The sequence below is a fragment of the Meleagris gallopavo genome, chromosome 2 (genome assembly GCF_000146605.3).
Source record: "Meleagris gallopavo isolate NT-WF06-2002-E0010 breed Aviagen turkey brand Nicholas breeding stock chromosome 2, Turkey_5.1, whole genome shotgun sequence".
NCBI lineage: Eukaryota > Metazoa > Chordata > Aves > Galliformes > Phasianidae > Meleagris > Meleagris gallopavo.
The window spans coordinates 33,537,523-33,562,967 of NC_015012.2; the positions used below are offsets into that span (position 1 = coordinate 33,537,523).

Below are 25,445 nucleotides of genomic sequence, written 5' to 3' on the forward strand. Positions count from 1 at the left end.
AAAACAACAACCCACAAAACATACTTTTAAAAGCAAACAAAATTACAATGTTTCAAGTGGTAAGCCTATATTAATATGCAATATGAAGAGCAGTCTACTTGGAATAATTTCTCTAAAACAGTATTTCAATCAGGTAGTGATTAAAGCATACCTTTTTCAAAAACTGTTTAAACATACACAGAACTTCATCAGCTTCTTGAAGAAAACTATCCAGTGTCACTGATGACCAAGTCAACATAGTAAGTCCTTGCCTCAGTACAGCTTCCATCTAAGCATAAAAACATATTTAATGGGTTATTTTAAAAATGAGAAATATAAAACAAATACCATTATTATTAGGATCACTAATGTCACTGATGAAGTGAAGAGCTGTATAAGTTTTGTAGAAAGCTTACAAATTTTCAATGGGAGAAGGGTAGCACATACTACAGCCTCTGTTCACAACTGTTAAATGTACATGCCTAGCAAAGATCTTCCTCTTTCTGTTCTCCTGGATAGGATCTTTTAGTGGCTGTCACAAGTTAAAAAAAAAATAATCTGTATTTTTTTTATCTTTTTCCCATCTTGAAAATGGGATTAATGTTTCTACTTTTCCAGTCAGTGGGAACTTCACAAGACTACCATGACCTTTCAAATATGATGGATAGTAGCTTCACAACTTAATCTGCCAGTTCCTTCAGAAACTGTGGAAGGATCACATGGGCTCCTGTGGATCTGTGTACCTTCAGGTTCTTTAGATTGTCTCAAACCTGATCTTCACTTACAGTGGGCATACCTTCCCAATTCTTACCTTTGCTTTCCACAACTTTGGTAGTTTGGCTAGAGCCCTTGCCAGTGAAGACACAGGCAAAGAAGTCATTGAGTACCTCAGCTTTCTCCATGGCACTCGCAACCAGGTCTCCAGTTTCCTTCTGGAGATGGCTCACATCCTCCCTGGCCTTCCTTTGATCACAGATATACCTGTAGAATAATTTCTTCTTGTTCTTCTTTATTTCCCTGGATAGATTTAACGCTGTATGGGTTTTAGCTTTCCTAACCTGATCTCTGGCTGCTCAGACAACTTCTTTATAGTCCTCCCAGGTAACCCATTCCCGTTTCCTATAGTCTTTTTTTTTTTTTTTTTCCCCCCACCAAAATAAGTTCAGGAGCTCTTTGTTTATCCACAGAGATCCCCTGGCATCCTTGTCTGCCTTCCTATTTCTTGGGGTGCATTGTTTCTGAGCTTGGAGGAGATGGTCCTTTAATACTGACCAGCTTTCTTGGACCCCTCTTCCCTTCAGGGCTTTATCACTGCCAAGCATTTCCATGAAGAGGTCAATCAAAGTCTGTTCTCCTGAAGTCCAGAGCAGCAAACTTGCTGCACACCCTCTTGGATGCCTTAAGAATCTTCAAATCCACTATTTCATGGCTATTGTTGCCAAGGCTGTCCTTGAGTTTCATCTTACTCATCAGCCCTTCCTAGTTGGTGAGGACAAGGTTTAGCATAGTACCTTTCCTCACTGGTTCCTGTACCAGGAACCACTTTGATTGTTGGTGATCTGCTGTGTTCTACTTCCAACAGGTATCAAGGTGGTTGAAGTCCCCCTGAGGGCCATGATTATTTGCTTTCCAACCTTACACCTATCTAAAGACATCTTGCATTCTTGCCATTTAGAATTTTGTTTTTCACTCCAAACTTTAGAAAAATATAGAATAGTTCAGTTAGAATGGACCTTGGAAGTTCATCTAGTCCAACCACCTGACCTCTTTAGGCTAATGAAAAGTTATAGCATATTAATGAACACACTGTCCAAACGCCTCTTGAACACTGACAGACATGGGTCATGAATCACCTCTCTAGGAAGCTATTCCAGAGTTCAGCCACACTTTCGGTAAACACAAGTTTCCTAATGTCCAGTCTGAATCTCTTTTGGCACAGCTTTGTGCCACTGCCATGCGCTTCAAACTCCTTTTCTCCAAACTAAACAAAATAAGTATCATCAGTCTCATCTCATCGACAAGCCTTCCAGAGCTTTTACCAGTTTTGTTCCCCTCCTCTAAACATTTCCAATTGCCTTAATATCATTTTATATCGTGGAGCCCAGAACTTCACACAATATTCAAGGTGAGGCCACACCAACATTAAACATAGCAGGAAAATTATCTCTTTTGATTAGCTGGCTATGTGTTTAATGCATCCCAAAATGCAGTTTGTCATCCTGGGTAGCAGGGCTGAGCCAGTTTTCAAACCTTTTATTATGTACTCTTTGATATTTAAAAAACAAAACAAAAACAAACAAAAAAACAAAAAAACACTACCACATTTCTCTTCCTTATCATTTCTCTTACTAAATTCTTGGTTTCCTATGGTCTACTTCTTCTGTACTTGTCACCTCCAAGATGTTCAGCACACAGCTGACATCAGTTTCTTTTCCTGTCACTGATATACATGAAGGTCCTTTATTTTTATCCTGGAACCTCTATGGAGATGAAACTCTGAGGAAAAGGAAGTTCTATATGATCTCCAAGCCTTGAAAAAACCAATCTTTTCAGCCTCTTCCATACAGCTCTCCTGAAACTTTTGCTTATTATTCCAAAACTTCTCATTGATGCCGTGGTATAAAGCCACCACAATTTACAACTTTGCCATCTCCATCATCTCTGAAGTGACAGAAATTTTGTTTTGTTTATATTACTGAGAAATTTGGAGTTCATTTCACTCATGGTCAATTTTGAATAGTTATCTATCATGCCTGCTCTTTCAGCTTGACATTTATGAAGCGGGACTCTACACATTCCATTCTGATGCTTCTTTTTGTTAATCAAGATCACAGACTGAAAACATAGTTCAACTCATACAGACACACAGCTATCTGCAAATTAAGCTATTTCTATCACCCAAATGCATTTGAGTGATAGACTTTTAGTGCTTTTGTGCAAAGTATTTAACTCCACAATGTGGGGATGATGCTATTATTCATAACCAACTTAGCCCATCTAAAAAAGTTTAGACTTGCTCATTTAAGTTTTGGATTAGTTCTTTCTTACCACCTTTGTAAGCAGTGAAGACTTCTGTCTCCAAAAAACATTTTTGTCTTCTGTTGTTTGTACAGTACTGGTCATTCTCTTTTCCCAATAGTTTTCCCTTAAATACATACGTAGGTATATGATTCCTTCCACAGTATAATCATATTTACCACGGATTCAATTTTTCTGCATCAGTGAATTGAATGACTCAATTCACAAGGCTAGTAATTATCTCCAAAGACCACAACATTTAGTATTTCAGCTAAATGAAATATATGAAAATCCATGAATTGAAAGAAGTGATAATGTATCTCCATGCCAAAGACAGACTCGCATAGACAAATACACCCACAAAGTCTGCATCCTTTGTTCTATTAGGTTTATATCTCAAAGACATTGAGATTATTCTACTGTAATACATATTATTTGAGCATTATTCTCCGAGGGATAAAAAGAGCAAATTTTTGGTCTTGAAAGTTTTAGCGAAATTCATAAGTATTCGACTTACGGATCACTCTAAATACTTTTAAATTGTAAACTATTATTACGTTACTCTAAATTTCTCTGAAGTGTCCTGAAGTGCATTTAGTGATACCAACCTTTTGCATTTTTGGTGCCATTAGACTTACAAAAATGGTTCGTGTATCTTGACATAAATCTTCATAATATTGGAGAAGACCCTGTAAAATTATCAGGAAAGGGTAGTATCAAAAAGATCATTTTAAGTGCTTTTTTCAATGATGTAAACAACTTGTTATGTAATCAAATGATCAAGGAAAAAAAAATCAAAGTAAAAAAAACAAGCAAAAAAAAACCAAACAAGGAAGGCAGTGTGGGGCTACTCTTGAAAAAAAAAAAAGTATTTTATACTGGCATTACATAGCTATGTACATCATATCTGTAAGGTAATAAAAATGACTGTTTGCACAAAGTATGATCTTTCTCTAAAGCAAAAGACAGTTTGAACTATAGTGATCACAACTTGCAATACCCTCTTGAAACTGATTATTACATGATTTAGATAATTAGAGCCATGTGTAAACTCATTTTTAAAATAGCCTCTCGTCTTTTGTCATACATATACACACATACCAAAAAAAAAAAAAGTAAGCAAGAAGACACACTCAAAATTTAATATGGTATACCTAATCCCCAAGATACAAACTTACAGACAAGACTGTGGTAAATACTGAAAAAGACAGAAGACACTTGACTTCTCTCACAGATAGTCTGTAAAGTTCTTCATTTTTTTGTGGCTCATCGTATCTTCCAAACTTCAATTCTGCTGAACTGCTTTTTACTGATTTTCAAAGAATGAACGCATTTTGGATAGGTTTAATTGCTTCATCACCAGAATACATTTAATGCACCACAAGGTACAATAAATATCAAATAGCACACAGCAGTTAGTACAGGTGTTCAAAATGAGATCCTCTATGTCCACCTGCACATTCCACTGATTTACCTCATTTCCATTTTTCACATTCATCCCTGCAGACAAGTTTTGTTGTTGTTGCTTTGTTGTTGTTTGGTTTTGGAGGTTTTTTGTTTGTTTTACAAATACTTGAGATTAAGATATTTGCTAAATTATTTTCTAAATCTGCATATTCCTAAACACTAGTGATGATCTAAGGAAAAAGTACAGTTCTTGAGCTGATTCATTTTAATCTATCCTGATAGTTAAATTTTACTTTTACCAAAGGATAATAAGGATTAAAATGATTAATCTTAGAAAAACTGATACTTGTTTTTCTCCAAAGTAAAAATAACAATTTTTAAATTTACCTCTAAACGCAACTTGTTTGACTTCAGGTTATTTTCTAATTTTGCTATCTTTTTGGCTTGCTCTGGCACTTCCAAACCTAACTTTATCATACATTTGGTCTCTCGAACGATCTCTGGAATCTGGGGATCAAAATTAACGAGGAACTTTCCAGTTTGAGGATGACGTACAAGCACTGTGGCTTGTAAGGCTGTAAAGACATTTCTGTATCAGTTTCTAAGACAAAAAAAAGTTTCAGTTATTACCAAACACAAATTTCTAACAATACTACAGAGTGATTAAATATATGTGGTTATTTGTGAAGTAGCTTTACATGACTTTCAGATAAGAAAATATGCAAACAACACACCACCATATTCAGTTTTCGCTATATAAACTGTATATCATCATGAACAAAGCAAGCATCAGAGATAGTATTATTTGTGGCATATTTTTTCTTGGTTTGAGTTATAAAATTATGAACATATATTTTTTAAAGAAATGGAAAACTTTCAGGAGATGCTCAGTATCTTATAGGAATTTGTTCATTCAGAAGATAAATGCTTAGATAATAATATTTCAAAAATCTCAAATTAAAAGTATAAATATCTGTTAAGTGTGGGATTACACAAAATTAATATTTTATTCTTATAGATCTTTTTGTAGATTTGAAGCCACAAAGTGCCTACAATTTGCATGCAAAAATGTACTAAAACGTCAACACTTACTTCATCATAAAACATTTTTTTCCTAGTCATAAAGCTATACTTGTTCTGAGAGGGACTGTGATACCTCAAGTATATAAGTAACTACAGTGGAAATGAAATATAAAGATTTCTTAAATGGTATATACAGAGAATATGAACATACAAACAAAGTGTTGTGGATGTTAAATTTGTTTCAGTGCATTTCTTCAAGTTATCTGTCAGAAAGTGTACCAAATCTGCAATCCACTGGATCAAAATAATAGTCAGGAATACTACTTTGCATTATTGGACCAACATATTGGATCATCATTAATTTGATATTTTAAGAGTGAAAGAGACTTGAAAATAATTTGATTTGCATACTTAGAATTCAATAACAATTAAAAGAAGCCAATTACAATTTCAATTACTTACGATATTGTAATTCTGAAATTTCCTTCATCCACGCATTGTGATAGACTACCTCAAATTGCACCAAGACATATGCAACTCTGTTGTATAATCGAACAACTGCTTTACCCTCTGGACTTGTCAAGATATTTGAATTTTTCTATAAACAGGGAAAATTCAAATTAAAATCGAATCAAAAGACATCCACCCTATTTGAATTTTTCTCAATTTAACTACTGACTATACTTCATTTAAGTTACTACAAATTATAATCACAGAGTTCTTAAAAATTGTACTTATGACTCAATTTTGCAGGACAGTCAAGTCAATATGAACTAGTCGAGTAATTAATAGTAATTATATGTAAAGGTTACACATCTGTAATCTCCAGTGAAATGGATGCTCAGTTCTACTTAAAACCGAATGGTAAATAAAAATTCTTTTTTTAAAAATCTTCTTCATTGATCAGTGATTTTTACTGATTAAAGTGTCTTACATCTGATGTGATGCTTAAGTTTTCTTTTCTTTGGAATATATTTAGGCTGTCATTTTTCTTATGTGAAGGAAACAAGAAAAAAATCCCTCACTTAGAACTTAACAGCAGACCCTAGACACTTTGTAGGAGAATCTTTCAAAAGTTTCATGAAATATAACAGATTTTAGTGTAGCAAGATTCTGACTATTCCAACGGAAGACACAAAAAATCTGCTAGGATTAAAAATGTCAAGGATTATTTTGCCAGTACGAACCTTCAACTGTACATGAAGTTCTAGAGACATTGTAGAGTTGAATAGATAAGTAATGGAGTCCTTTGTTCCCAGACTAGTACAGAGACTATCTGCAGTGGAACTTGTGATCAGATTACCAGTTACAATACTGCAGTTGTTGTGAGGATACTCATAATAAATTCCTTGTGTGGTACCAGAATACACACACCAGACAATTCCAGGATGTCCAGCAGACCACACTTACGCCTTAAGCTACTCCTAGTTACTTAGTTAGGCTTAGTGAATAGATATTACTCTCCATAGAAAATCTCATGATTAGAAGAACAGAAGAGGTGAGTATTCAATCAAAGTACAAAATGTATGCCAACTTTATGGGCCTCAGACTGCCAATATAAAAGGAAGCGGAAAAACAGCACTGACTGAAATGGTGTAATACAACTTCGGGTGAACAAAGTTGCATCAACAAATCAGTGCATATTTCCAGCTTGGTGTGCGAGTTGAGACGCAAGTCAAGCAAACATTACAGCTTGGATTCACAACAGTTGTTATTGTGGAGAATATATTTTTAATAGCAAATCACATACAAATAAATATGTTATCTAGCATATGAGAAGTCTCTGCATCATAGCCAGAAATTGTACAGTCCCTCTATTGAAGTAAGGTCACTGCTTATAATAACATTTGATTTTTCTTCACATCAACTTACATGGAAATAGCTGATTGGCTCATTTATCCTCCTGAAGAGCTGTCTCACCCACAGTATCTTTCCTGCAACAGGTGGCATGTTTCGTGCAAGAGGGGGGTCATCTTTATGAATTTGGTAAATCTGCAATATCGTTAGATAAATGAATTAGAAAGAAAAGAAAAAAAAAACCTTTTGAAATGTTAAACTGTTTTTCCTCCACTACCGCAGTTATCTCCTTACAAGCAAATTAAATTCGTATGAAGTGACATGATAGTGCGCAGAGAAAAATTCACTGGCTTAAAACATGATAGATGAGTAGAAAGGGAATATGGACATCGAGTTCAGATACAAGTGTTGCCTTTTCAGACATATATAATGATGATAAAGGAATTATCCTTCAAATGTTTAAATCAAATGATGCGAAAAGTCTGCAGAGTGAACTCACATTTACTCTGTACTAATTGTATACTACGTAAGCAATGCAAAATTACAAAATATGATTTACCCACATTTTGTAACTAGTTACACTATCATAGCATCAGATAATACACATAGATAAACGAGAATTAACTTAAGAGGACTCATAGCAAAATAAAAGGTATGCTCAGATGTGCACTTGTCAGTACATATATAATTGAAGTAATAAAAGCAAAGGTTTTGCTTCAAAATTTGAATTTGTGTTATGATACATTTGCTAGGAAAAGCAATGTATCTATCATATTTTCCTATGTACTCAGGGCTCTTTTCTGTAATAGAAAAAAAGAAGTCTTGCTGGTTAAGTACTGAAAGTCAGTTATTGAAATAGAAAGAGTAAATACAAATTATGCATAGTAAAGTATTCGTTCTTATTTTAAAATATTTGAAATTTACTGCAAAGAAATAAAGTACCTTTTTAATAACATCAAGTTCTGCTACATAATGTTGAAGAATACAAGCAACTGTATATGTTACTTCTTCTTGAAGGCATGGCATTCTCAGATTCTGAAATCTGTATTAAAAACAAGTTTCTAAAATTATATTTATAAAACACTATTTTCTTCTTTTTTTTCTTCTTTCCATTTTGAGATACATAAATATTAAGTAAAATGAAAGAAGTGCAGAGGTAGGAATTGTTTCTCAGCCAGTGTAATTTTTTGGCTGTTGTTCTGGTCAAGTTCAAGCAACACGAAAATTTCTGCTCTAGCTTTACTTATCTACGTACATTTTCCTTTGTTTTGTTTTATTAACTTGTACATGCAAAAGACATTGCAACGATATGAAGAAACAGAAGTATATATTGATTTGTATTAGAAAGCTAAAATACAACTTTCTCGTAAATGACTTTTAACAGCAATAATGAAAAAAAATTTATTAGATCCTTTGTTACAAAATTAATCATGCTATTTAAATTGAGCTAATCAGTAGTTTAATGTTGCTTTGAAATATTTTAAAACATATTTGCCAATACCTTTGAAGTAACTGGAGTGCATGTTGTGAAGACAAAATTCTTCCAAAACAAGTTCGCATAAATGTTTGTATTTGTACCTAAGAGACATATAATTTAGTACAGTTTTTCTAGTCATATTGTAATATTTTGATGTCTGATAATGACTTAATGTAGTACTATTCAGACAGTAGTGATGAAATCCTCCATGAATTAAGTCATAAATTGCAATACTGTTTACCTCTAAACCTTCAATTTTTGCCATGAAGTCCACAAAATCCACATCAAAATCCGTTTTTCTTGGATCAAGGATGTCGTATTGTTTCTTTTGAACACTTTGGTAGATATTTTTGAATTTTATTGCCATAATATCTATACCTTCAATGGTAGACATACTCAGTGCACGAAAGGTTTGCACTACATTTATCATCTCTGTAATCTGAAACATAAAGGTTATAATCATGGTCATAATAAATACTTTGTTTACTTCCTCTATTAACTAAAACCTGAGGGAAATAATCAAAATGATAGCTAGCCCTCTCTAACTAGCGAATTCAGAAATGCTTTGTTTCTGAGCTTCTAAGAAAAATATCTTCAACAGAGCACAGTTAACTCCATTTTCAACATCAGTTATTACCATAACTCAAAGTAACGTAAATCCATATTTGTTTTTCTTGTTGGGAAAGGTTTTTGGTTGTTTTTTTTTTTTTCCCCACGTTTGACTGTTAGGTTAAGTAGAGTCATATAGATTTCAAACATGACGTATACAGAGTGATGATATGAAGAGGTTTCACTGCATAAAGAACACTATATAGAATGCAATATGCATACTGCATGATAAGGAAAAACAACAATGAATCACATAATTCCTGCCTTCCTTACCCCACTATTCTCTTATTACTTGTATCACTTTATTCTGCATCTAGAAACACCTGTCATCTGTTCCATGCAAACCCCACAGATGATAAAGTCCTTTTATTAGGTTAGCAAGATAAACGTTAAGATTACAGCAAACAACAGAATCATCTGAAGAACTGTGCTCAGCATTAACAACAGTTTTTAATGACTTAGGTCACTATTCACATAATAAAAGCTTGGTATTCATCATGTTACTCTAAACCTTCAAAAATAGCAATGTACATCTAGATTAATGGAGATAATTCACCTAGTTAACACAGAAAAATTGACAAACTCGGTAGAACATTGCAAGGTAATTGCCTAAAATGTTTAGCTTACTTTATGCAAGTGTCAAACTTCTCTCAAAAGAAAAGTTAAAAACTCTTCCACACTTCTATTAAGAGCATGTAAAGTTAGGTTTGCCTTGTCAACTGTTCTCTGGAGGAGCCCTACTTTTGCACTGACAATAAAAACACATAATTTACTCACTTTTTCTAATCTCCTACAAAAAGCTTCAGATTTCCCAAAAATGTACATTTCAGATACTTCAAATGATTTTTCTCCTAAATTTTCCAAAATTTCTTGCTTTGTTTCCTGAAAGCATCTTTGATACTCTTTCAGTAGGAAAATGCAGTCCTAAAAAGGGAAGAAATAAGTATCATGTTCTTTGAGCTACACTCATATGTAAGAAATAAGAGAATCAAAATCCACTGTTATTCCAAAGTGGTTAGTTATCACTAAATCTAGTTTCAGTCACCATGCAGTAATGGCTTACATACAACTGTTTTATTTTAGTATTTCTAGCAAGTATTTGCAGTGTATAATCATACAGCTGTACAGTCCAGTGAAAGACACAACAATGGGAAATGAGTCATCAAAAATACATCAGGAAAGCTTTAGGTGATATGAAAAATAAAGAGTGGTTTAGAGGACAGTAACATTAATTTATTGCCAACTAGTAATGGAGAAGAACAATGAGAAGTAAAAGCAAACTTAAAAAAAATAATAAAAAAATTCTCCTACGCCTCTTCTTTCCTGGCTCAATTTCAATTTTACTTGTTCTACCCACTCTCCATCAAACAGCACAGGGAGATGGAGTCCATTTGGTCCGCAGTGGTCTGCTTATAATAATTTGTCTTGTTTGCTCCTTCCTCCTTGTGCTCTTCCTCTACTCCTCCACCATGGAGGCTCTTCCATGTGATGCAGTCCTTCACAAACTGATCCAGTGTGGACTTCCCACTGGCTGCAGTTCAAGAACTCTTCAGCATGGGACCTTTCTACAGAGTTCAGGAAAACCTGCACAGGGTCTCCATGGGCAGCAGCTTTTTTTGGGCAACAACCACCTTCTCCACTATCGTCCTCCACGGGCTGCAGGGAGACCAGCTCTGTCACCAGAATCTTTTCCACTGACTACAGTCAGTAGTCTCTACTGGTACCTGGAGCATCTCCTCTCTCACCTTCTGGCCTTGGTGCCTGCAGAGCTATTTCTCTCATTTTTTCCTATCTCCTCCCTCTCTCATACCTGTTGCACAGCATTTTTGTTATCCTTTCTTAAATATCACCAATATCAGAGGCACAACCAGAATCACTCATTGGCTCAGGTTTAGCTAGCAGGTCAGCTGAAATTGGCTCTATCCAAGATGGGGTAGCTTCTGGTGTCTTCTCACTGCAGCCACTCCTTAATCCTCTTGAAACTAACCAAAACTTTGCCATATAAAGCGAATACATATGCATTTCTGGGTAAGGTAGGAAGTCAATAGCTGAGGTCTGTTAAAGGAGAAGGTGGAAATAGAATCTATAATGCAAATCAGCTAAAAGTATTTTGTCATGGCACACTGAATGTGCTTAATTTGGTCTTACTATGCCACCATCACCTGAGGAAGATGAAAACTCTATTACCATTGAACCTTCATGGCCAAGGAAGTCTGAAATTGGAAGGAGTTACTGTAACAGAGGGAAGCTTATTCAAATGCAGTTTCCTATTGCAGAGGAAGATGGCACCATATCAGAGACTGTCAGCAGGGAACATGGATTACGCAGGATCATAAGATTTTTTGTTCACAGATACGGTGAAGATGCCAATTCCAAGGTCAGTGACAGAAAAAGCTGATGAAAATGAAGCCATTCTAATTTCAACAAATGCTAGTGGGATAAGAAATGAGAAAACAATCAAAGCAGCATGAAATAAATTAGCAGAGGGGTAAAGTACTTGATACATATTGATATGAACTTTCTCGTGCACATCAAAAGGTAATCAATAGGTTTAACAGTAAAATAACAGACATACCAAAATACAAACCTTAATTTTTTCAATAATTATTGGTGTCTCTTGGTCCCATACATGAGACAAGCCACCGTCAGTAATGTATGCTCTACATGTCGCAACCATTTGATTTGTAACCTATTGTAGACAAATGAAACAATAAGGTTTCAAGCTCAGAAGAAAATTTGCCTTTTTCACAGAATCTGTAAAAATTCCCACTTGTGTGTATTAGTACTATCAGAGTTTGAATGAATTTTACTTGTGGGAATAATAATGGCAAAATAATATATGCAGCATAAAAGAAAAACGCTTTATAGAATGTCTTAAAATGTCCCCAGAAGCATACTCAAGTTCGAAGAAGTTATGTACATGGAATTCATAAGAATAGCAATATATATGCATAAAACCAGAATGTCACTAAACACACGAACAAAGACAATTCAGTAACAAAGTAATTTTCATCCTAATTATTCTTCACTTACACAATAAGAGCTAAGGCTATAGGCAGGATCTCCAGTATCCCCTCTGATGATCTTTAAATGGAAGCATTCAGTAAGGGATGAACACTTGAGCTTTGATGAAAAAAGTTTAGATTGGAATAGAATTTCTCCTTGTTGTTTCATAGCTTCACATAACCAGTTTGGCTGGAAACTAGCCTCCGTAGTGAAACACTCAATCCCTTAGATCATTAATAGACACTAACAAGTGTCAATACACAAAAATCTAAAAACCAATTATTGACCAGCCAAATATAAATGGTGTTCCATAATCCATATCTAACAACTGAAGTATAGAAAACAGCTCAAGTAATAGACAGAGATAGCCTCAGAAAAGGCTTTCTTAATCTTCTAGTTCAAATCAAATTGAAAAGTCTATATTATATCCTGGGTTGTTTTTGGTTTTGTTTTTTTTTAAAGAAAGAAAGTTATGTATTGAGGTCCACTATCAATGTCTCCCACATGCTTACTGGAAGCAATAGCTAACAGAAAAACCACACTTCCTGGCAACAAAAGAAATAGGCTGCCAGAGGGCCAAAGGTCTTACCAATTATAGACATGAGGAGAGGGTTCAAATCTCACTAGCATTCCAATTTCTTCAAGAAGTACACAAATAAAAAAGCTAGATGAATGCTCAGCTGAGTTATGAGAATTGCCCAGATGTTTTCAGCTGTTTTCAAAGCTCTTAGTGACAGCAAATTCACAGTGAACTTGGAAATTAGGTGACATCTGATATACCGAGAGACACAATCATGTCTCCCCAAGGGAGAGAATAAATTTACCCCCTGCAAAAGCAAATACTTTCTTCTTGTTCTACAGTTCATTCCCACAGAAATTAACTTTTGTATTCTACCTAATTCATACCTTACAACTCATACTTGTATATCTTTACCAGCACTGTCCAATTAAGCAATGAAATTGGAAAACCGCAGCAAAAGTTTTACATTGTAAAAACAGTCATCTCAAGGTGAAAATGTAAGACCTATAGATTTAACCCTTTAAGAACTTTAAGCAGCGATACAACATCACAGATGAAGCATTAACTTCTCATTTTCATTTAGCAAGTAACAGATGAGATTAATTCAGATCCTGACAATTATTAAGAGGAAAAATTCAGTTTTGCTGAACCAAGGGTAATAAAGTTCATTCCAAAAGATGTTTCTACTCTGAATTCAAACTGCTCTTGATCAAAAGGCTCCCCTTCCTTTCCCTTACATACACCCACTATTTCTCACCAATTTTTAACAACTGTCCTTCTGATTTAAACAAAATTAAATATCTCATATTTTTCAGGGGAAAAAAACCTCATGGTTTTTACACTGAACATTATTAAGCTTAATATATTTACCTTTATAAACAAAGATGTCATTCTTTCAGATGTATTGTAATATCTTGAAACACTGTGAATCATTCGGATAGCATTTATCAAGTTTGGTATTCCATTTCTCATTGACACCTTAAAGCAGAGTTTTGAGAAAAACTTTATTTTCTACTGCTAGCAAATCTATTTTTATTCCATTGATATCTAAATTAAATTTTTGCCTAAATCACATTAAGCAATCTTTAAAATGTCACTGAATCATACGAAAAAGTTTCTTGTCAAAAAACCTAATCACACTCGACACATTTTCAGAGGAATCTCAACTAATACACAATAAAACTCTCAGATTATTTGGTCAGATAAAGAGATTCATATGAATATTTTTAATGTTATTTTGATGCCCATAACTGAACACTGAAATCCAGAAGTACAGGTTGCATTTTTTGGCACAAAAGAAAGTATTCTTCTGGCAGCTGACACTGGTTGTTCATGATTAATGCTTTTGTTTTTCTTCAAGTACAGCTGTTAAATGTATTCTACACACTTACATTGGAAAAATAATCATTGCATAAAATATTTTATTCAGAGATTTCACAAAAGTCGTAATTGTCACAGTATTAATTTTATTAATGAGTGTTAGTCATATAAAAGATCAAAATCCTATACACATTTCACAAAATCACTGTTCATACCATTAAAACTAAGTGACCACATTACTGCTGTTCACACTGAACCACTTCCAAAATACTTTGTTCAAAGAAAAAAAAAAAAGGCAAAAGAGAAATCTATTCTTAAATAATATCCTGTCAAAAAATAGTAATTACTTAGCAAATATCAAAAAGGGAAAGGAAGGCTGCTCTTACAAACGTGACACAGGTCATATCACGTGACACTGTCTTCTAGGGAAGGTTACAAGATAAGACTTTCTCCTTTGTCAACTAATCACTAGTAAAAGGGTTCTGCTAGAAAAAAGTTACTTAACTATAAGCATGGGAAGCATGCAAAACATATATGACCACTGAAGGAATACTATCTACTTAATGAGAAAAATATTTATTTATTTGATGTCTATAACATTCTTTACTCATGAGTCACAGCTAGCAGCAAATTATTTGTACTTCCTTCATGGAGATATGAAATTCAATAGTATAGGGACACTGAAAAAAATAACCCAAAAAAGCAATTTAAAAGTAGTGTTCAACTGTTGTGATTTAACCCAGCAACCAGCTAAGCAGCACTAAGCTCCTCACTAAGCCATCCCCACGGTAGGGAGAGAATAGAAGTTCAGATTTATGCAAAGTGTTTCTGATTAAATAAAGAACGAAGATAATTCTCTCATGTTAGTAAACTAACAAGTTATTTAATGGGCCCGACTCACAAATGTATTTATGTTAGGTTATCTTAGTAACTCCTACGAAACAGTTTAAGTCTGATATACACGTGACTATGTCGTTTATTCCCTGGTACCTGGCACCCTCTAGCGATAGACTGAAGGACTGAGGATAAGCTGCTTAGTTTTCTTTTCTGCCGTTCCACACTTCCATTGTTTTGTTTTTGTGTTTGTTTGGTGGGGTTGCTGTTTGTTTTTGCTTCCCCTCAGTTAAAACTTAAATTAGGATACTGAGCTGCCACAACTTAAGAAAAATATGCAACAGTTTCTGGTGGAAGACAGGAATCATGTAGGATCAAAACAGAGAGGACTCGTAAAAAAGAACAGAAGAAACACCTCATTCCTAGGCTACTTCTTCCTTCCACCTTATCCTGCAGCAGCTCTTACAAATATGTACTTGTTATAATAATTAATGGTAAAAATTAAACTTAATATCTTTTACTTAATTAGCACAACACAAACAACCTAACATTTAAGTACTGTCTAGCTGAAATTTCTACAAATAGAAGCAGCTAACAAAATTTTCAGTATCAAAATATTATTTTACCCTGCAAGAAGCATTTAGGGCCTCAGTAGGTTTCCATTATTTTTTATATAACTGAAATTCTGGCATGTTGGTTGCATTTGTGTAATATTAATTGGCATATGGAATTTTCACTGAACTACTTTTTGAGATTCTTGCACTGTAAATCAGTATTTTGGGCTTATTTTAAAATAATATTGGCAGAAGACAGGCAATCACACGTATTTGTTTAATGATAAAACATATTTATAAATATATTTCTAATAAAATAATGTTTTACTTTAGTTATAAGTTTAGCTAGACAGATGTTTCAACCAAAAAAAAAAAAATAATCAATACATGTAAACAAATACAAAGAAGATTCCTTTTACCCTGAAATTTTTAATGGACATTTTGAATAAATAACTGAACTTTACTTAGCAAATAACGAAAGGTATACTTACAATCTCATAGTCATAAAGAGGCTGGCAAACTTTTTCAAGCGTGCATAAATATTTCACGTTATCTTTCGATTCATTTGCAGCATCTGTGATTCTGGCATCTAGCTCTTGCCACATCTAGACAGAAAACTTTACTGTGAAAAGACTTCATAGAGAATGAACTATTTTTTTTTAACTTGCACTGATGTGCATTGAAGCAAACCTTGGAAAACTGTTTTTTAGAAGCACCATCAAAACAAGTAATGCAAGTTGATTACAACTAGGATTTTTTTTATTTTTTTATTTTTTGGCCAGCATCTATAATTTCTTCTCTCACTACATCAAGCACACTAGCAACATATCTAAATTTTCCCTGATTCTCCTCAGAAAAAATCTCTCAAATATATATAAAAATAAATATCGCAAGGTTTGTCTACTAAAAAGGAAAAAAGAAATTACCTTTAGTAAGTTAGAATGTCCAATATTCAGAATATTAATGACAGTTCGGCAATCTGATCCTTTGATCTGCTCAATAATGGAATTAAATTTAGCAGACATACATTTCCAGTGCTCTAATTCAGTCAATGGACCAGAATTATCAGCTTCCTTCCTCATCTGCTGACTCTCAATCAGAACCTGCAATCAAATTGGAAAAAGAAAAGAAAAGGCTGTTTTAGAGAATAGACAAATTGTCTAAGAAGAAGAGATGTTCTGAGGATACTAACTTAAAAGGAACAAGCTTGTTTTTATTAACATTTGAAAATGGTTCCGATTTGGAAAAGACTCCTAATTCAGAATTGTGATTAATGGTATTCTTATACTGAACTCAAGGCAACCAATGTATATGTTCACCCATTGTTAAAACTGGGTGGATCTCAGCATGTTTTTTATTTAATAAGAATTTGAAATACACTTGCTTTTGGAAGAAAAAAATGGTAAAAATGGAACAGTTATTTAATAAGTGCAATAAACACCAGATGTAAATGCATAAATGCACTCATCTGCATGTACATATTCATACAGCCAGATATTTCTACATTTCATTGACACTTTTATTCTGGTGAGTTACATACAATAAACATAATATGTGCTTCTACGTCCCAATTTACACAGATTCTATGTTATAACAAAGAGTTCTGTGCTTTATCTTGAAAACCTTAGACAGTAATTTCTTGGATAACAGAGATGTCACCATCTAAGATTTGCACGAGAGCACCAGATCAAAAATGCCATACTTGGCCAAGTCAAACATCTTTCTAACAATGATACCTCTCTTATAACTTGATGATTTGCAGAAACATAGCACATAATTCATAACCATGAGCGTGTGTGTGTATGCAGTACATATGTGTATACCATCATTATTACTCCTGCATCCTTCGTGCTCTCCTTTTTACTACTTGCATATTAACAATTCAGAAAATTATTTTCTTACTAAACTGCAAGATCTGACCAATGGAGTGCCTTCTTATCTTTGCTTGTCTAGAGAAGCAATTGGCAGGTATACTCAGACACAAATCTAGATATAACCTTAAAATAACTTCAGGCAAGTCTCATATATCATTTATAAGTATCTAACAACATTCATATTGGATAGATGTGTTAAAACAACTTACTCTTTCAATTTGTCTATGCCAGATCATAAGTACTTCTTCTAACTGGTGAATCATATCAGGATTATCTGCTGCTGCTGTTACTTCCTCAAAGGACTGGAGTTTAGAAAAATTGATGTGATGTATTTTTTTCAACTCAACAGTTCCTTCAATACTTATTATAGTCCCTGAATAATAACAAATTTAAAAAAAAAAAAAAAGGAAAGAAAGAAGGAAAGGAAAGGAAGAAAGAAGGAAAAGAAGAAAAAGCAATTACAATACAGAACAGTTAAGACTTGAAAACTTGTTTCTACTAGTGTAAGCAATTTACATTTGGGAATACATATCTGTAAACTGTAATGTTTCAATATAATAGGCATTTTACTGAAGTTACATAAAACAGAAAATTCTTTTAAATCCCGTCTGTTCCTCCTTAGAAGTAATCTATCACTAGATAATTTTCTTAATCAATAATCTCTCTATATGTTTATTAGGCAAGCTTTTGATAATTTCATTTTTCCTTGAAGACTTAGGTACACTGCTTACCTGTGCCCTACTGTGCTTAAAAGAAAATTCCTAAATATAATTCCTCTAATTTGATTGCTTTCTAAATACAAAGCTTACCTTCTAGAAATGAAAGATATCTTCTAATACTTTCCACAAAATTCTGTTTGTCTTTTGTATCCTGTTTGTTCTGACTTAAAACACCCCAGTTGTTTGTTGCAAGGATAGCTGGGATAAAAATCTTTTCTAACATATTCTTAACACCACGTAAGAGTCCTTCAGTTGCATCCAAAACACAAAAGAATATATCCTGCATTGTAACACATTAATTGTTAGTGATGTAGTAACTTACAATGGAAACAGTATTGCAAAGTCAGCATTATTTTTTTAATAAAAGCACTCTGATTTTGCATACGAAAATTTTAACATAAGAAGAAGTGCATTGTTCATTGATGAGAATCAACTCCACACATATCTAATAACTTGTCTCACATAGTCGTACAGCAGAAAATCTTATGCTACATAACTTCCTTAGGATAAACGTGCATTTCACACATTCAAAGATACAAAAGAGAGAGAGAGATACAAATAAACTTTTTCTCTGCTAGAATTGGCTATGTATAAAGTTTCTAGGCAAATGTGAGTCCTTCTATCTTAGGGTTTCGTCAGACCCAAAATGATTGAGATAATGATAAACTAATCTAAACACTGACTGCTTCCTTAACAACTGTCCTGCAAGACAGAATTCACCAGATATCCTGAGTACTTGCTGAAGTAATACAGCTCTTCGTTGTCTCCCCAAAGATAGAAGCACAGTGCAATACAACTCAACATTCAAAAATATGGAGTTACCAGTATATTTAGTAACATAACAATAGTGAAACAAGTAATGAAACAAAACTATCTGCTTTGTAAGTTCTTTGTTTTTAAAATTGTATGAGAGAATACCTCATGTATGCTTTTTGCCTTTATATGTTTGTCATTCTTAAGACGAACGAAAAACAAGCATAGTCCTACTAATTTGTCCGGTGTGTTGTTCACATAAAATCGCATCATTTTACTTCCTTTTGTAACTCCTGGAATTGTCCGACCACATTCTGAAAAGAATTTCATAGATGTCACTATATTTTTTTTTAAAAGTGATTTATTACGAATTGCTTGAAATACAGTGAAACAGAATTCAACACAGAAATCACTTATCTTCATCTTCTATGTGTAAGTAAGAAAAAAAGGAATAATCCATGGCTAAACTTACTCACAGAATGCACGCCTTACAAAGCAATTTCAGTGTATTGCGCTGCATTGAAGAGGAAATTTGTTCAGGTCCATCAACATTTAATTTTCTAGTGGCTAAGATATACTATATGCTGATTCTCATTCTCCCTATCAAAGATATTACACTCAAGAAAACAATAGGGAAACAAGTAAAGAATTAGTAAGGAATTAGGCAGGGGTGAGGCGGAAAGAAGGAAAAGTAGAAAAAGCAGATATGGAAAACAGGCATATGGTAGGAAAAAGTAAGGCAGTATTATATGGGTAGCTTTAAGGTTGTGTTCAAAAAAATATATATGCACTCAAAGAAAATGAATTACATTTATTCTGGTAAACTAGATTTTATTTTTTCCTCATTTTGCATGCTCAGTATTGCATTACTTTCACTATTAACCCTACCACGTGATAATCTATTGATATAAGATTCATCTTCTTAAGTGAAAACCAGTTTTTATTCTGTCTAACAGTAAATTTAACAGTAGATGATATTATTATATTATATTATTAAAAGTTACCCATTCCTGGTACATCTCCTTCTTGATAGAAAATTTTCAATGCTTTACTTCCTCTCTTGGCAAAAAATGAATCAAATTCTTCAAACTGTTAAATTAAAACAAATTAAAAAAATCGCAAATACTTGTTACTCAAATCATTGTTTTCTATGTGGCTATAACATACACAACATCATTTGTCCATGGTACTGCCTCAAGTTTTGATGACGTGTGCTGTTCATACTCAAATGTTATGAGAAGTCACAAAACAGCAGATTGTTGAAATATTGCCTTGAATTACTTATCTCACTCACCCAGATGGCTTAGCTCTGATATCTGTATATCATCATTCATGGTCTTCACCAGTGGTGCAGAGAAACTAGATGGTATTCTATTACTCTCGCAGATCCACAAGTCTAAAGGATCAGCCCCAAGCAAGTGGTCATGAAGAGACTCATGAAGGGACTTAGAAGTACACAAGGCAAACTTGCATGATCTGACATGCCCTGCTATAGCAACTCTACCCCTAAAGATAAGATTCAGTGGTAAAAAAGGAGTAAGATTACACATTCGGCAACTGGTATTTCCTGATAAAACCAGACTGTATGAGTTAGAAAAAGAAATGAACATAGCTGAAAAGCTCTGAAAAGCACTGAAAGAAGATCTGGAGGAGATCAGAAGGTTTCAGAGTACGGCATAAGCCTTCTTTGTACCGATCTGTTCAAAATCTACCTTCTTTCACAGTCTCTGTAGTTATCTGTAAGAATGATCGACTCAGTAAGAGCATTCAAACTATTTGACTAAAGGCCTCTCTACTTAGGTATTGAACTCCTTCCCGTTAAAAATAGTCAGAAATTTAGCTAGCAAATGTGCATGGAGAAACATCACCTATTCAAACACAAAGCATAGAAAATCTATATAGGCAACTTTGTGGGTTTTTCGCCCCCCACAAAATAAGCATATATATAATTTGAATTAGAACAGAGGTAGGAAAATGAGTGACACTCAGGTGGATGTAATTTAAACCTGCTCCTTTGAGAAGACAACACTGTGCAAAAATAAAAGAAGTATAAGCAAGCCAGATCTAGAAATGCACACTGCACTTCTATTTTTTTTTAATAGGTAATAGGGGATGAGTGCTATAACAGCGGAAAAATAAAAATCCCCCCTCAATTAGTTCTACATAGCACATATAAAATAAATGGATAAAGTGCTGGAAGGTCAATGTCAAAACAAGATTTGGAAAAAGAAAAAGTAAAAATTATATATTATGGTCTTGCATGATTTTATAAATAAGGTAAGATGTGCCTACAGGCCTACAGCTTCTGCAAATGCAGCGTGTTTCAAACACATGTGGTACAAACACTTGCTATGTGAATACAGCATACAGGCTACTCTTTTAAGTATAAAACTTATAAATGTTAGAGACATTGCATGTAAATGGGAATTTCCTGACTGAGAATTGTTAAAAGACAACGTTGACAATGCCTCAGAAACCTAAACTGTGTATGAACAAAATAAAAATGGAAAATTTCTAACCATAAAAGTTTTGAAATGGTGATAAATAAGGAGAAAACAAACAAAAAAGCAACACACACACCATCCCAAAGGTTCTTATGTGTCTGAGTTAATCAAACTTAGTGCAGAATAGAAATTTGACATGAAGTCAGGATGATCTAAAACTATATTCCACTTATCAACAAAATATCAGTTAACTGACAAAGCTTAAAGCACCTTGATGTTATGTAAGCATAAGAATAAAAAAGATTATACCTATTTTATGATGTGTAAATATTAACAAAGAAACAACGAACAATAATTTTGAATGTGAGTATATATTCAGCTTGTATCAGAAGAACTGAAGTTGATGTAAATCAGTATTGATAACATCTGGTTAAATTTTGAAGGCTAAGTCTAATCTCTAACCAGCAAAAACATCATGCAGTCAGAGATGACAACGGCTGTATTTTATAAACATAGATGCTCAGTTTTGACACTAAAGGAACAGTTAAGCTGATTGCTCGTGTTTGTTCACTGTGAAACACCTTTAAACATTTATAAATAACTGAAGAGCTCAAAACTGGAAATTATATAACAGGCATTTCCAAATGTAACAACATTAGTGAAATGGATTCTTCTTCTCCCTTTCTCCTAAAAAGCATTTCTTTTTTTTTTTTTTCCTTTCAAACATTTCTGTGAAGTTTCGCTTATTTTTGCACTATCTTTGACATTTCAATCAGGACTTGCTTTATAAACAAAAACGAAAAGGCTGAAAAGAATGAAACTTGGTGGATATGACAAGAATCCACTAGGTCAAAATAATGGCAGTAATTAAGCTCTCCTTGAAGTAAGAAATAAGAAAAAGTTGCTATCAAAACCAAGGGAACACTAGAAAATCTTCCAGAAAACTAAGCTGAATTATTTAGTCAGATATCATTCCAGATGAACTGCATGCCTTATTTATCACATTTTTGGTAGAAGTGATCTAAATGATGATTAACATTTCATATCAAAGGGGTAACCTGCTACATATTTTGACTAATAATTGAAATTCAACAGATTCACAGAACATACTCACCGAAGGGACATCCAAAATCAATTCTTCCACAGTAGTTAAGTCTAAACCTAGCCTGATGCTGAGAACTTCAAATATGTATTTATATGAAGCATCAATTTTTGTTCTTCGGTTTTCTCTTGCTTCTCTGTATCGAGCCTAAAACATTAAACATCTTTCAAACAAAAAATACACAAATCGATCATAACTGTATCCTGCTACTTCACTTACAACTAAGGTTGAATGTCTTGTACTGTAGATACATAACTGCTTTATTCTTTAAAGTATGTGTAATTTCAGAGGCTACCTAAAGAGCAAATTATTATGAATTATTATAAAACATGAAGTAAACAAGGATATGGCAAGGAGAATCAAATGTTAAATATACTACAGTAGATCTTAGCATATTTGTGTGCCATATTAACTAGTTTTCTTTTTCACAAAAATATTTTGAATTATTAAATTAATTAATGTTCTTTAAATTAATATACTGATTTCTATTGCTAAACCAGCCTGTATCAGTAATAACATCAAGCTAAAACATCTACAGACAATAAATATTTTCAGGAATCAAGCTGGGTACAGCTTTGCTTCAGTGCAGATTATTCAATTAATATCTTTGGGCACCTTCCACTACAACTTTAAAGTAAAATCTTAAAATATTGAAAACATTACAAACAGATACATTTTCTATTTGAAATATAATTAAAAAGAAGGGAAGAAAGAAGGGAAGAAAGAAGGGAAGAAAGAAGGGAAGAAAGAAGGGAAGAAAGAAGGGAAGAAAACAAAAAGTAAAAAAAAATTAAAAAGGAAGTGAAACAGGAAAGGAGAAGAGAGAAACAGTTCATTTAAACTGAATTTAATTATCTGAGAAAGAACCAGAAATCTATGTCAAGACCTAATATTGAATACTAAACCTGTTTTTCTTTTAAAATTTCTTGCATGGATAGAACTCCAGCAGAGCTCCGGTAAAGCCTAGACACTCTTCGGGTTACAGGAATAAAAGATTCCTCGGAAGGGGAAGAGTTTACTACTTGTTGAACATGGTGAACAGATTTGTCTTCAGCATTCCCTCGTGCAACAGGGCCAGACACAGAATCCTCTGTAGTGAGATTTTGCCCAGTACTATCTGCTGCCACATGACTGGACCCAGAATCTTCTCCAGTGTTGGAATTTTCATTATTATCTTCTTGGACATTCTCCATTCTGAAATTTATCGAAAAAGGAAAAAATAGTGTTTTTACAAAGATAGTGAACTTTATACAGAATGCTCCACCATACATGACACCCTAAACGCACACAAGTTCAGATAAAATGTAGGATGAAGGTTGTTGGGTAGTATATTTCTTCAGTGGAAGTATTTAATTTCTACAGTGTTACTACATCACTACTTAAGTTTTATTTTGATTTAAATTAATACAAAAATCAGATCTTTGTCATTGAAAGCATGTTGTTGAGAAGGTAAGAAATAATAGACAAGATTGCATCCTAAAATTCATACTGACTGAGCTCTTTGCATGTAGTGACTTATGAAGTCTTATACAATGCTTTAAAAGTTCATAGAGTGTGGTGCACATCAAGACTTCTTCACCACAGTATAAAAAATGTCAGACTTTCCTGTTAATTCTGTGAGTAACCTAAGGTGGCTAGAATACTAGCAGAGTAATCATTCCCAGGTGAAGATTTCTAAAATGAACAAAACAAGGTATATTCATGACTGACTGCTAAGCAGTCAGCTGTTATGGAAAAGTAACTCTGTTGCTTTGATCCTCTTTTACTTCACTATCTCAAAAGCCCTAGAAAGGTTTGGTTTGTGAATCCCAAGCCTGTAATTCAGGGTCATGTAAATATCATCTGCCTTTCTTCATACTGGGAGGCATATTTATCCACTAGCACTTGCTAGCTACCAGATAACAGATAATTAAATGCTTCATTCAGTATTCTCATTTTACACACAGACTGAACAACTATCTTTAAGGCACTGTCACCATCATTATACCTATACCTGAAGTCTTTAGCTTGTGTTTAATATTATCATCTAAAAATAGCTTGTTCAGTTACACAAGGATGTTAGAATGGTTAAATATGTGCATACCCTATATAAATATGCAGAGTAACAGATAAAAATGTTGAAAATGTCGTTGTAACTCAGAGTACTACTACATAATACCAAATATCACAGATTAGACAGCAGTTCTTATGAGGCCCTAAGGCAGCCAACCAGGTATAGCCAACCATGCATTCTATACTGGCATAAGGATGTGTGGTAGATCATGCCCATCAGGTCAGAGCATGAGCTCCAGCTGGCTCCCTACCCTGGTTTCCGTCATGTCCTTTAACATATACTTCAAACATGGCATAAAATAACAAAATCATTCAACTTTCCCCTCAACTAAAATTCGAGGTTTATTCTACATCGCTCCTAACGACTGTTACCTCGGTCACCAGCACTCCCAGTCCGTTGACGAGTATATGACTCTCTCAGCTTTGCTCCTGACCATTTAGAGCAGCAGCAACATGACACGGGGACTAGAGCGAGAGAAGGACGAGAAAAATGAGTCTCGGTGTTACTCAGTAGCTCTAGAGCCCGCCCCGACCGGCCGTTACCAGCCCGTCTGCCTCCGGGACGAGGCGCCACAGCGCGGTGCTGCGCTGCTGGCCGTTATGGGGCGCCCGTAACGACTGCGGCTCTGCTCGCGCGGGGCTCGGCTCAGCTCTACCCGGTCAAAGACGGTGTAAAGCGGGGGGCCAGCCGTCTGCCATGCCCCATCCCGCTTTTCTTAACAGAAGTGTAATAATTATTATTAATGATGATAATAATAATAATAACGACAATGATAGTATTTTGCTGAGTATTCAAGACAGGTGGAAACTAACATCCCTAATTCCCGAAAGGAATAAACCACACATTGGGTTTGTTTTTAGACTTATGGTGTGAAGGTATAACACCGGGCTGTGAAAACACCTTAGAGTGCTGTCAGCTGGAAAGAAGTGCTAAATAAAGCAGCGTTTCGTTTAAGC

At 34.2% G+C, this 25,445-nt stretch overlaps 1 protein-coding gene across 1 annotated transcript; it reads right to left on the bottom strand.

Moving 5' to 3' along the window:
- Positions 1–112: 112 nt before the first annotated feature.
- LOC100550226 (dynein heavy chain 8, axonemal-like) lies at positions 113–25,444 on the bottom strand. Its single transcript, XM_019613504.2, has 21 exons — positions 25,032–25,444; positions 24,861–24,953; positions 23,342–23,630; positions 22,449–22,583; positions 19,895–19,979; positions 19,056–19,204; positions 18,228–18,417; positions 17,628–17,791; positions 16,471–16,647; positions 16,036–16,149; positions 13,707–13,814; positions 11,898–11,999; positions 10,088–10,234; positions 8,943–9,140; positions 8,726–8,802; positions 8,167–8,266; positions 7,300–7,419; positions 5,890–6,025; positions 4,792–4,979; positions 3,606–3,686; positions 113–268 (listed from the first exon to the last, which is right to left on the bottom strand). The coding sequence occupies exons 3-21, from the start codon at positions 23,627–23,629 to the stop codon at positions 113–115; spliced, it is 2,715 nt and encodes a 904-aa protein (XP_019469049.1). The 5' UTR covers position 23,630; positions 24,861–24,953; positions 25,032–25,444.
- Position 25,445: the final 1 nt, after the last annotated feature.